Source organism: Barbus barbus (assembly GCF_936440315.1).
Source record: "Barbus barbus genome assembly, chromosome: 17".
NCBI classification, from domain to species: Eukaryota; Metazoa; Chordata; class Actinopteri; order Cypriniformes; family Cyprinidae; genus Barbus; species Barbus barbus.
Window position 1 is genome coordinate 2,554,384 of NC_136745.1, and position 13,327 is coordinate 2,567,710.

At 38.6% G+C, this 13,327-nt stretch overlaps 1 protein-coding gene across 1 annotated transcript in view; it reads right to left on the reverse strand.

Moving 5' to 3' along the window:
• The window catches only part of LOC306883041 (iron-sulfur clusters transporter ABCB7, mitochondrial-like), a 42,445-nt gene that overhangs the window by 26,890 nt on the left and 2,228 nt on the right, over positions 1-13,327 (reverse strand). Inside the window, exons 2-6 of the mRNA XM_079438106.1 lie at positions 12,208-12,288; positions 11,987-12,061; positions 5,312-5,431; positions 2,610-2,742; positions 195-463 (exon numbers count right to left, since the gene is read on the reverse strand). Coding sequence (XP_079294232.1) covers positions 195-463; positions 2,610-2,742; positions 5,312-5,431; positions 11,987-12,061; positions 12,208-12,288 — 678 coding nt within the window. The remainder of the gene's footprint in view (positions 1-194; positions 464-2,609; positions 2,743-5,311; positions 5,432-11,986; positions 12,062-12,207; positions 12,289-13,327) is intronic.

A 13,327-nucleotide genomic window follows, 5' to 3' on the forward strand; every position in this document is an offset into this window, starting at 1 on the left:
AGAACTAAAATATAGGACATCATCAACAATAATGCCAAGATATTTGTACTCTTTTACTAATTCGATCACGGTACCTTGTAGGGTCTGAAGAGAGGTTAAATTATTTTCTATTTTTATATAGTTTATATAGTCAGAATTGGACATTAAAGTAATGAGTGACCTTACTAACATATGCGGATATCCTTTGGACTTACCAAAATGCTGCTGACCAGGATCATTTCAAAGAACGTAGGCCCCAGGTTAAAGACCAGAGCGCTGAGCACGAAGCTGATTCCTCGAGTGCCACGGTCGATGGCTTTGGACAGCGCTCCGGTCTGCCTGCTCAGGTGGAAGCCCAGGTCCAGGTTGTGAAGATGGAGAAAGACGTTCTTGGCTATCCTCCTGATGGAGCTCTGAGCCACTTTCCCGAACACTGCGTTCCTCAGCTCATTGAAGAGAGCGGCTCCGGCGCGGGAAAGACCATCTGAAAACACACGCGTTCACCGTCAACACAACACACACTTAGAAGCACCGAAAACTAAAATGAGATGAAGCGTGTGCCACTTCATTTACATAGTTGCTGGAGAAACAAAGGGAGTCAATGCAGGCGGCGTTGACAACTTCCAATAAATTAGGAGTTATTGAAGAGCACTCTCATACCCCTGGCAATGACAAATGAAGAGCCTAACATTGCACACTGCATATTATTTGCATGTGTGTCTGTATGAATGATAACAAGCTTCAAGGAACGATCACAACCGAGCACGCTGACTTCTTCCTCTTCACTCAAGAGCACCTGAAGCTCATTAAACCAGCTCTTCTTGACCCACAAGTAGATCCGACTCACTGTATAGCTGCTTTACAACATTAAAGGGGTCCGTTGATGCTTTTTTAAAGATCATTATTTTATGTATTTGGTGTAATAGAATATGTTGATATGCTTTAATGTAAAGCAAATACTTAATTAGTAACAAAACATACATACAGCCACTGATTCCGAAGCGCCAGACTGTCAAAGTCAGAATTACCTCCTCTCCTAGGTTCACGAAACGGTCGTCCATAAAATGCGTTGCACAAATTTGAACATTTGGGTTGTGCTGTTGTGTTGTAAACAAATCTTTACCAATGATTCCTAAATGCATCTACTTTCGGAAGACCAAATAAAGTGCTTTCACGTAGAAACACACAGCTTCTCCCTGACATGACTGCATCAACACTACTGCCGTTACTGAAACCACGCCGCCTTTATTGCATGAATATTTGGGCGGCATTACGCAAATATTTCCACATCTTGACATATGTGGGGGCGTGTTTTAATGAGGCGTGGCAGAGTCTTAATGCACTTCATGTTGTTAGTAACAATGAATGGCCATACAGTTCACTTTTAAAATATGACGTTAGAACTGAGATGCCAAGTCATTAATGAATTTGACATGAACATCCCATTTAGGTTTTATCTGCTCGTGGGAAACAAAACTGCTCTTAACTCATTAAATTCACAGCCTCAGGATGAATAGTGCCTTAAATACAATATAAATCAAGGCAAATTCTGCAGAGATCATCTGTGCCTTGCAGCGCACACAAATCACACAAGCAGCAGGACAGAAGCATTTAATGGTCTGTGTGCACAGGAGCTAATGGCTCTCGTTAAAATATGCAGTTATGGGAAGACAGTGAATTTTCACAAAAAGACACAATGATTCGCTAAGTGCTTAGTTACCGTTAGTCATTATCTTCATTTATCTTTATTCAAACATGCACTTGGGCTCCATTGGGTGGCACAAACTGCCATCTTCAACAAAAGCAAACTAAGACTAGAATGAATTATAGAAAATAAATTAGTCTGCACCGGTCAAACTCCATGAGAGGGAAAATCAAGTTCATCAATTTTATATCACACCTGTACGGTTCACAAATACCTCGCCTTAATGTTTTAGACTGTCACTCTAAATGCTCGGGCCATCAAGTGCACAGAAAATGTGTGTTGAGCAACCGTTCTCTTCTAATGCATGGACGAAAACCACCTGATGATGGTGAGGTTTGTGGAAAACAACATGAAAATAAGCTTAGTGTTAAAAAAAAGGTTACAAGATAACACCCTTTCTGTCTTCTGACACATTCCTGTTCTGTCCTAGTAATAATACTGTATGCATTATTAAATGATGTACTAGGAACACCCCCTGTAACTATATACTGGACCAAACAGAAAACCCAGGACAAACTGCTATGGCTCGTTTCCATTGCAAAATGGATCTTCACATAACATTCTTAAAAGCATAGCCAGTTTAACTAAGGTTTAGAGCAGGGTTATATTATATTTAACTATAGCTAAAACTTGATGGGAATAGTTTAAGAAAGCATTGTGGTGAATAAATGTTTCTCTCTGCTGACAGTGTTATAGTTCAGCCAGGAGTTTGAGGTCAATGCTGTCGAAGTGATGAGCAAACGAAAAAAACTTCCAAATTGCATTTGCACCCAGAGCAGATGCATGCATGACAAAACGCATCACAATGAATCTAGAAAGCAATATTGACAAAACTTTTGGGGAAAGGTCAGTTGGCGCTTAATATGCAGCACGCTTCCCAAAATGAAGTCAAACACCTGCCAAGACAGGAGCAGGCAGCACTCACAGCCAATCAGAACAGCCGTTGCCATGGTGGCCACCGTGTTCGGCGCGTCGCTCAGGTTCAACATGTGTCCCGACATCTGGTTCAGGCTGTCCACCACATATTTAAACATGAAGGGCACCATCACGTTGGTTATCTGGAGGACAAGCAGAGAAAAGGAGAGGTTGATTTGAGCACGCCAAATGTGTTTCTTGGTTCCTGAGTGCACTGATGGGCAGAGGCATTAACAGCGGGCCGTGTGCGTCCTCCTGCAGACACAGCTCAAAATTAGTTGCTTGATGCATCCACTAATGGAATTGAAATGGTTATTAAAGATAATTAAAAGCTCGCGGACAGCAGCTGGGTCGTGCCAATAAACAGCGGCGCATTAGCTTGAATCTGGCCCCACTTTCATCGCATGTGACTCATTTTAGGAGAATGGCACATTACTACACCACTCGATGATGAACCTTGAGTGCATCTCATGAAACCCGTGTCAAGAACATGTCCTGGTCATATTTCACCCTGAAAAAAAACAGTAAGATTTGTGACATTTTTCATTTTACATTTTCATTGCAAGTACAAAAAACCCCCAGACATTTTAAATAATTGTTTTCTCCACAGAAAAAACAAAGTCATGCAGGTTTACTTTTACAGGAAGTAATGTCACTGCAAAGCAGGGATGCGTAACGTACTAATTACTGCACTGAAGCTTCATTTGTGGAAGATAAAAATGAGCTGCCAACACCTCAGTGATAATTTTGCTTTCAAACAGCACGCAACCATAGCAATGCCCTTTTCCAAGAGGACAAGAGTCAGGAGGCAAGTGGCTCTCAACCGGTTTTAGATACACACAGGGCCACACAACAGCCGCCTCAAATGCACGGCATGAGCCAAACAAAACCTGTCTGGAAGCGGTTCAATAATAGTGGATGATTCTCTCCATGTTGAATTCTGTGCCAAAGGACGATAAGATGACAGGGGTCAGACCGGTTAATACATAAGTCAGTTATCCGTTTATGAAGCCCTCGTCAGTCTTTATCTATGTCTGCAGACACATGGTGCCTCCATGGGAAGATAAGGCACACATGGGCGAGAAATCCCACCGGCGCCGCCAATGACACAGCGGAGCTAGTCTCCTTAGATTTGGTTTATACGTCTGGTTACTTCAACACACACACTGTAAGATTAAACACATATTTAAAACAGTTTCTGTTGTTGAAGTTTTTGTGGTTATCATCAAATACTCTTGTGTAAAATACATAACTTTGAAAGAACAAAGTAAAATAAATATAAAAGAAACTGTAAACTCAAAACATGTTAATTTAATGTCTGAAATGTACTTGAAAAATGAATGCAAAAGCTTAAGTGGAAAAAAAGTAAATGTTGTGCAAGCTGCCCAGAAACAAACATTTTCAATCGGAAAAAAACCTGAATTCACCAAAGATTGTTCCTTGATATTTCTAGGATATCAGCAAAGTAAGTGAGTGAAATATCATCAACCGGTCACACAAGAGAATATCACACAAGCTGATGGGGAAAGAAAAATAAAATCTTTTCTGGGTGTAAATTAATGCAGACAGAAAAGAAAAATAACTTTGTAATGTGTGACAAAATGGTTTGTTAAAGTTGTCATGATGTGGGGGATCCAATTTCACTCGAAACTCAAAACTTCCTTCTCATTGAAAAAAAAAGAACATTGATTAAAAACAAGCAGCAAAACTCGCCATTCTCCAGAACATCAGGATGCAGATTGTTTGCAAAAAATGGGACAGGTGTTGTTTTATAGTATTCTGGAGTACATGAACCGATCAGTGTTGTATTAGTCGCCTTGTTCACCATCTAGTTTTTTAAAATGCAAACACAATGATGTAAGCTAATCAGAAGAGTGGGAGAGCAGTCTTAAAGGAGAAGCGCTCCAAAACAGATCACATTCTCTATGACAGGACGTAAAATACTCATACATTACTAAATTATGAAAAAAAAAAAAAAAAAAAAAAGAATGTACTGATAATTTTCTGCCAGGACACTGTCCATTAATTTGAAAGACATTTCCGTTTACTGTAAAACACAATGCAATGAAGCACAAAACTCAAAATACACCAGTAAAAAATAAATAAATGAATACAAAATAATAATAATAATAATAATACAGAAAATTACAGTACATTGTGCCCTTTTTTTCTTTTCTTTTTTTACAGTGTAGGATGGGACAAAATACTAATATATTTTAATGTTGTGAAAGTATCTGAAAAATAATGAAAGAGAGTGAACTCCTGTGGGAAAAGTGCATGATCCAAGTTGTCCTAAAGACGAGAGACATGCTTTATATATATTATACACTTCAAATGAACTCATAGGCCTGTTTTAAGCAGCTCGCCCTCCTGCCAGATGCATGTGCTGTTTGATGCATTCGTTCCTTAGTTCCTCATGCTTGTATACTTTATCTGTAATTGTTGGAATAAGATATACAGTTTGCTAATATAATTTGCATCCAAAATTGGAAGCACTTCATATCAGCCAGTTCCAGCAGTACTGACAGACTTTATGTAAAGTAAAGAAATAAAAACACATTTTTTCCCCCTGCAGACACACCAAAATCTCATTGTAACATTCCACCCCTAAGCACAACATATCAAAATACAAACAGCCTAAACGTTACCCTTCACAGAAAAAGACAAATGCCCCATTAAATGCTACAGCAGTGGTATGATAAAGAAACGCACCTTGGCTCCAGCGAGGAGACCCAGAGAGATGGCCACTCGAGCGCGCAGGTCCGGTCTGTCCTTGGGCCAAACATACGTCAACATAGCCCCCAGAATCTTTGAGGAGTTCACTTCCTTCAGCTGGCAACAAACAAAAAAATATGCATTTTTAAAAGGGTTTCCCAGAATAAAATGATAATTCTTTAGATAAATCAGAATATGTATGCATGTGTGTATTAGGGGTGTAACGGTTCACAAAATTCACGGTTCGGTTCGATATGACACAGTGGTGTCAAGGTTCGGTGCGTTTTCGATATGGGGGGGGCGGGGCAATTGGCTACGTCACAATGTAGGAAATATTTCTGTTTTCAACCATGAATGTGAGCCAATGGATATCACACAAGCATGTGTTTGCACACGTGAAAACTTTGTGCAAGATTTATGCCGGTGAACATCTTAATCTCACGATAAGCAGAAAGTGAAAGTAAAAACTGAGCTTTCGGCATCTGACGGCGCATATTCTCTCAGAGACGACGAGAAACTAATCTACTTCAATGCTGATAACGGTATAGCCTATAGCCGTTTTCATTTATTGCCTTAATATGTCTCTTGTGGCCCGTACATAGTGAAAAAAAGAAGAAAAGAAACGTATTTAGTGTTAAACCGTTTTTTTTTTTTTAAGTCGGTTCTTTAAATAAAAGCTTTTTATTTCATTGATTTTTATTGATGACTGCAGTGTTGATATTTTAATTATGGGACTATAATTCACTGTAGGTAGCCTAAGCCTAATATACCTTCTTAAAAAAACATTGTAATTGAGGAGTAAATAGCCTAGTCTTATCCTCGCAGCGTGTCAGTTATGCGGTAATTATTACGGGGCAAATTAATTGTACTTTTAATTTAATAATAAAAGTAACTTCATAATAATAATCATGTGTCTAAAGCCCGGCTCACACTGTGCGATTTTGGCCACGATTTGGTCGTCTGAGACAAATTTTGAAAATCCTAACATCCTAAAAGATTCTTATAATCCTAGGCTAAAATCGGTTGTCTAGATCGCTGGTTTGACATGTTCACCGACAGCCGATTAATGGCCGTAGCGATCAATTTTTACCTCCGATTAAATTCTGGCAGTGTCAGAAGATTTCAGACACTTTCCTGCAGTGTGACATCTCCTACGACGACCGTCAAACCAAGAACCAATAGGAGCACTGAACTTACATATACATATACATATTTAGTGCTGTCAAATGATTAATTGCATCCAAAATAAAAGTTTGTTTACATAATAAATAGGAGTGTGCCGAATATTCGGCCACCGAAAATGGCCCAAAAATGCATTTTCGGTTTTCGGCCGAAAGACTTTTATCACCGAAACAATACGGCTGAAATATTGTGATGACGCAAACAGAAACCGTGACCTGCACGTGCTTGTCTGAAGCAACATGTCTGCGGTGTGGACGCATTTCAGTATATCTGAGAAAGACCCACGGACAGCGATTTGCAAAACATGTAATGCCGAAATTTCAAGAGGGGGTGCATCTGCAAAGACTTTCTCCATGTCGGGTTTAATTTATCACCTGAAATCCAAACATTGCGATCGCTACGCTGAATATGGATGCGGAGAACCCGCATGGAGACGGAGAAGCGCACAGCGCAGAAGGAGATCAGAGCACAGAAAAAAAGACTCGTCTCTCTGCACCAGATGAGGGGCATGCACCCTCGTTGTCTGATATGTTCAGTGAAATATATGACTATAAGATTGTAGCAATATTTCTGCTAGATTTTTTTTAATTTGATAAAAATGTTTGTTTATACACTGGCCCTATTTAAATACACACTCAAATCTTTCTCAAATGTCAGGCAGATGACAAGCTCAACCGCTCAACAGCTAGATGGTTCTCTGTCTGAAGTCCCCATCCCCTACTGGAGAAATAATCACGGCTGCTTTCCTGACCGGGCAAAGATGGCACGCAAGTACTTGTCTGCTCCGTGCACAAGCACTGACAGACTGTTCAGTGCAGCAGCTCATGTTCTCGATGAGAAGAGGAACAGACTTCACTGTGATAAAGCAGAGAAGCTACTCTCCATCAAGAAAAACCTGCCACTTTACCTCAAGAAGTAGAATAATGTTGTATCTTTAAGCAGTTGCACTTGTTCTGAATGCACTTTCTTGTAGTCCTACAGAGAAAAATGTCAAATGCACTTGACCTAAATGCACTTTGTTTTTATGAGAGAACATTTCATTTTACAACCTTTCAGCAGGCCAGTACATTATTATTTAATGTACACATGAGTGGGGTCAAGTTAACCATTTTAGTTTGAATTTTATTTTATACTGTGCATTTTTGCAATGTGCTAAATAAATATTTGCATAATTTGTAATTGATTTATTCTTTGAAACTTTAATATTAATCTATGCAATTGCAATGCCTTGCTTTTAGTAAAGTTAGTACTCAGTCATAGCCATAAATGCAATGGTACTAATAATTGGCATAATTTCTTTCGGTGTTTCGGTCAAGAATTTTCATTTCGGTGCATCCCTAATAATAAATGTGTGTGTGTACTGTGTACATTTATTATGTATATAAACACGCAAACATACTGTATTTAGAAAATATTTAAATGCATTTACATGTATATTTACATTCAAATAATTTAACATGTATAAATATATTTAATATATAAACATAACATTTTTCTTAAATATATACATACATGTGTGTCTATTTATACATGCATAAATATATGTGTGTGTACGGTGCATATTATGTAAACAAAAACAGATAGATAGGTGTGTGTGTGTTATATATACACACACATATATTGGTTTTCGGAGAATGAAAAACTGTATTAAGGCAAAACAATGTTTAAAATTAAACATCCCAGGCATTTCCTGTAATATATAGGCTGTAAATTATTATGTGGTGCTGTATGATACACCATATCTGCAGCAGAGGGCAGCAGAGATCCACAAAGATCCTCTGCAGTCCAGCTCCAGCTCAGAGCTCATGACTGGCAGTCCATCCACGGTCAATCAACCCGATGACGAGTTAACAAACCCATCTACACACGAGATCAGCACAACGTACAAAACCAGACCGCCAACATCGTCATCAACAAAGCTCTCTGCAAGCACAACCCACCAGTCTAGTTTGTCCGGTTTGGTAGATGTGTAAGAGTCCTAGCACTATAGATCAATTGCATTAAACCGCACAGTTGATGAAGGTTTTTGAGAGATTGCTGGTATTTAACAATATTAAGCAGGTAATGTGTGCTGCTGAGGTGACCCATACTCAGAATCTGTGCTCTGCATTTAACCCATCGAAGTGTACACATCGTTACCATCGTGCAGAAGAGCAGAGCTTATGGTTATGGATACTACTCCTCTAAGGCATTAAGCCTTGATCAATGAGCAGTAGCTTTACTAGTGCTAGTGCCGTACTTTCCAGTATTTCTCAAGTATTTTCCTACTTCAGCTGTTTTAAAATGTACAAAATAACTCAGTCAAATACAAACAGGCCTCACTCAGAATCACAGACTTTTGACAATCAACTTAAAATAAATGAGCACATTTCTCTAATTATATTAAATTCATTGTTAATTTAATTAATTTAGGAGATTTTACATTATTTTCTCAGGTAGATTCCATTAAAGAAATCAAGATAGAAAAACTACTCAAAAACATTAAGTGTAATATTGTTACCATAATTTTCCTAAGTAAATAGCCTGTTCAATGTTTTTAGTGTACACAGGCATACGCAACAGTTTCAAAGCTTCAGGAGGCTCTGTTTGTTTTATATTAAAGAATCATTGTCCATTTGCACTTAAATATTACAAATAATGGTTGACCGAGTAATAAAATGCTGCTTATATTAAACTAGTGGCAATGACGGCTAGATCTGAGGAGAGTGTAGTTGAGCATTGACCAACACAGCTTTATTTTCTTTTGTGGGGGTAGGAAGCTCTGTTTTATGCCTTTAATTCAAATGTAATAATCAAATAATAATAATAATAACTGAATTCAATACATGTATTATTATTACTCTGTGAAGTACATTTTACTCTACAATAAATACTTCTCTCATTAAATTCTTGAAGTTTAATCAAACTCTTTCGGTCTTTCTGTCATGAAGACCATTGAGTTTTTGGCATTCAGAGTTATACATTAAATTATATTAGAGTTGTGATTTCGCCCAGACTTTCAGCTGAGTTTAAAAATAAGAGGCTTGTTGATGTTTTATATTTATTACATTTTGACTAAATACTAGAGATGCACCGATTGACCGGCCAGTGATCGTAATCGGACGATTATTCGCATGACTGGCCCGGATCGGTGACCGGCCGGTCAGTCTTGCCGATCCCAAGCCGATCTTTTGTTGCCATTGGCGTAGAAAATGACGTCACAGTCACGCACACACAGTCGTTTCGCGTGAGAATGATTGTAATTTTAATTGCATTCAGCGCTCAATCCACTCAGCGTGCTTTGCTTAGCCCATCAGCTCGAGCACATCAGCTATACAGGCATCAATACTGAATGTTTAACATTAATTTCATTGCATGCATATACTTCGTAGACATCCCTAATCTCTAATAACTCCATTCTGTTGTCTGTATTTCTTTGTCTGAATATGGCACTTATCACATGCTGAGTGGTATCGGCGTTTGGTATCGGGGCATTTTAACGAGTACAGGAGCTCAGTATCGGCCCCGATACCGATACCAGTATCGGTGCATCCCTAAAAAAATACTGATTAGAGTATCACTAAAAATAAATCTACATGATAAAAAGTTGGCTTTAAAAAGATTGGTATCAGTGATTTGATTGGCAGATACTGCTTTCTGTGATCAGCAATCGGTGATCGGCCTTCTTTAGTTAAATGTATAAAATGTATTTTATAAAAAAATACCATATTTTTTTTAGACCTTGCTTTAAAGGTCTTTAAAAGTTTACAAGTGTGACATACAGGCCCGGTTTCACAGACAGGGTTTAGACTAAGTCAGGGTTAGGCCATAGTTCAATTAGGACATTTAAGTACTTTTTATAAACATTCTTAGAAGAAAAATATTACTGGTGTGCATCTTGAGACAAAACAAAGGCACTGATATATTTTAAGATCAGTCAGTGCACGTTTATTTCAGTTGAAACAGCTCAGATTTACATTTTAGTCTAGGACTAGGCTTAAGCCTTGTCTGTGAAACTGGGGGACAATGTCATAACATTTTGAGCTTAACAAAAAATGACATCTGCTCAGTATCAATGAAAAATAAAGTGCTTGCAGGATTCCTAAAGAAAACAATTGTAAAACAATAAAATGCAGATGTTGAACAGTCTCAGAACCTTTCAACTGGGATTTCACAGGTTTTTCAGTTTGTGTTTATGTTCCGCGTGCAATCGCCGAGACCGCGACACGAGCACCGGCCCAATGGCACAAAACGCCCCCAACACGAGAGAAAGCTGCAGCCGTGCGGCGACACTACCGCCCGCCAAGCAGCGGAACCGAGGTGGCGCTTGCGCCGGTGCTGACGTTACCACAAAAGCCCAAATGACGCCACACTTCAGCTTTGTACACCGAAACGAGAGCTGGAATAATTCTTTCATCTTCCATTACTTGCAGCGAACTATTTTAAAGCTAACATTAGTGGAGTGCCCTGATGCTAGTATTTCCGTTCACTGTTTAAGTTCAAAGATGAAGACTGCTCTCTAGCGGTCGGGATATGAACTCAAAACAAAACAACTGCCATGAATCCTGTATGATTTAAAAAATAAAATACAATTTAAATATCGATATTCCGTTTTTGAGAATTGATACAGTATTAAACAAAGTATTGCGATACTCAAGTGAATCGACATTTTCTTACACCCCTAGTTTTAATGAATCGGTTGAATGAATAAATAAATGAAGCAATCATTAAAACAGACACTTGCCGCCACCTACTGGTGGTTTAGTCATATTTAAAAGTATCATTGCATTTTTTCAACATTTATTTGTATGTTTTTAAAAAAAAAAAAACATTAATCTAATAAAATGATTTATGCATTTGAAATGTTGCAGTGTAAATGCATTTATGGCAGCTCAGCTTCATCAAACCGTCTGTGTAAATGCATCTAACGCCTCTTCAGATGCAGCTTCTGGTTCCTCAGCGGTGGAAAGAGGGAGTTTGGTAATACTAATTTCATTTGAATAGTAACAACTCTACAGTTTCTTATTATGCTAACTGAATTAATTGAAACAAAGTAAGAATTTTATGTGAAACATGACACATTTAATAAGGTTAGGGGGAAAAAATGACCATTTATAAGCATAGTGGGAAATTACATCTGTTTTGTTACATACAGCAACTCATTTTACGTTAGCCATTTCTTCCTCTTTCCAGTCACAGAGCACGTTATTTTGAGAGTTGTTTAAGTGAGAGAAAATCTGTAACAGTCCAGATTGGGGGAATTGTAACGTTTAATAATTTATTTTATGTAAACTGAAATTTGCATAGATTTTTGTTTGTATATGCTGTCAATTAGAGTTCTTAGAACTATAAAATCAGAGGTCACACTTCCAAAAAAAATCGGAATCGGCCAAGAAAATTGCAATCGGTGCATCTCTATTAAATACCACAAAGACAGACAATTTTGGAATAACAAGCACCAATTAATATTGCCCAATAAGCCAACGAATGGGTTTAATAAAAAAACCTTACCACATTTTTGGGGTCTGCACTGAGTCCTCCACCTGCATTGCCGTGCCAGCACTGTCTCTCTGGGATCTGGAAAAGCTAAAACACACGACTCATGCATCAACACTTCTGACAGCAGGCTGCATTTCAGTTATTGTGCTAAAACATTAATTCATGCAAAAAAAAAAGAAATTCATTCTTTTTCAACAACAATAAAATAACAATGTTTTATATTTTCCACATACTTTTACTGCTTCTAAGATCTGTCGGCTGTTCTGCGCTCTGCTGTTGGCCCATGTTGATGACGCTCGGCTTTGACTTGACAGCTGAAAGTCAATAAATACAAGGTAAGAAATTTATAATTTATTATATATATATATATATATATATATATATATAAATAAAAGTATTTTCAGTGTATTACTTTAGAATCATGTACATACTTTAACCCAGAGGTCTTCAACCCTGTTCCTGGGGACCCACTATTCTGAAGCTACAACCCTAATCAAACACACCTGAAGCGGCCAATCAAGTTCCTCAACACTGCTTGAAAATTGCAGGCAGGTGTGCTGAAGCCAGTTGAAAATAAACTTTCCAAGAGAGTGGGTCCCCAGGAGAAGGCTTGAAGACCTCTGCTTTAACCCGTTTCCAAAACGGCATTATATACAAAAGCCTCCTCTAAAACAATGTCTCAGCTAAGTTCATAAATTTCAGCTGGCTCCATCTGACATGTATTTGATAACAGTACGGTTCAGTACAACTCACTATTGGGGGGTTTTCCACTGGGAACAGTACCTGGTACTTTTTTAGTACCACCTCGGCCGAAGTTCCACGCGAGCCGTACCATTAATAAAACGTGACGAGTAAACTGATCACTGATTGGCTGGAGAAAATCATCACTGCCTGCGTCATTGAACTTGTGGCACGAGACACAACAGACCCGCTAGATTTAAATCAGCACAGCCAGTAAAGGATCGAACGCAACTGTTTTGAACGAGCACAACTTTCGTTTAACAACCAAAACATGGCTGTTTCATCGCCGTTGAGGAAGTACAGAGTGTCCTCTCGTTGATAGCTGAGGAGCGGATCCAGTGAGAGCGTGATGGAGCGACGCGGTATTAAAAGGTTTTTCAGGAGTCACGGCAGTAGAGGCAGCGCTGCTATAACGACATGTGAATAATCCCACCCACTCTAAAGCAGTAATAAATTGCAGTGGAAACACAAACCGTTCTGAACCGAGCCGAGTCGTACCACGCAGTGGAAAAGCACCATCGCTGAGTTGTGGCCATGAAACCAATTAATCTTGTGCATTTCTGAACAATTAAGATATTACTTAAAGCGTTAATTTGCAAAAACAGATAACTC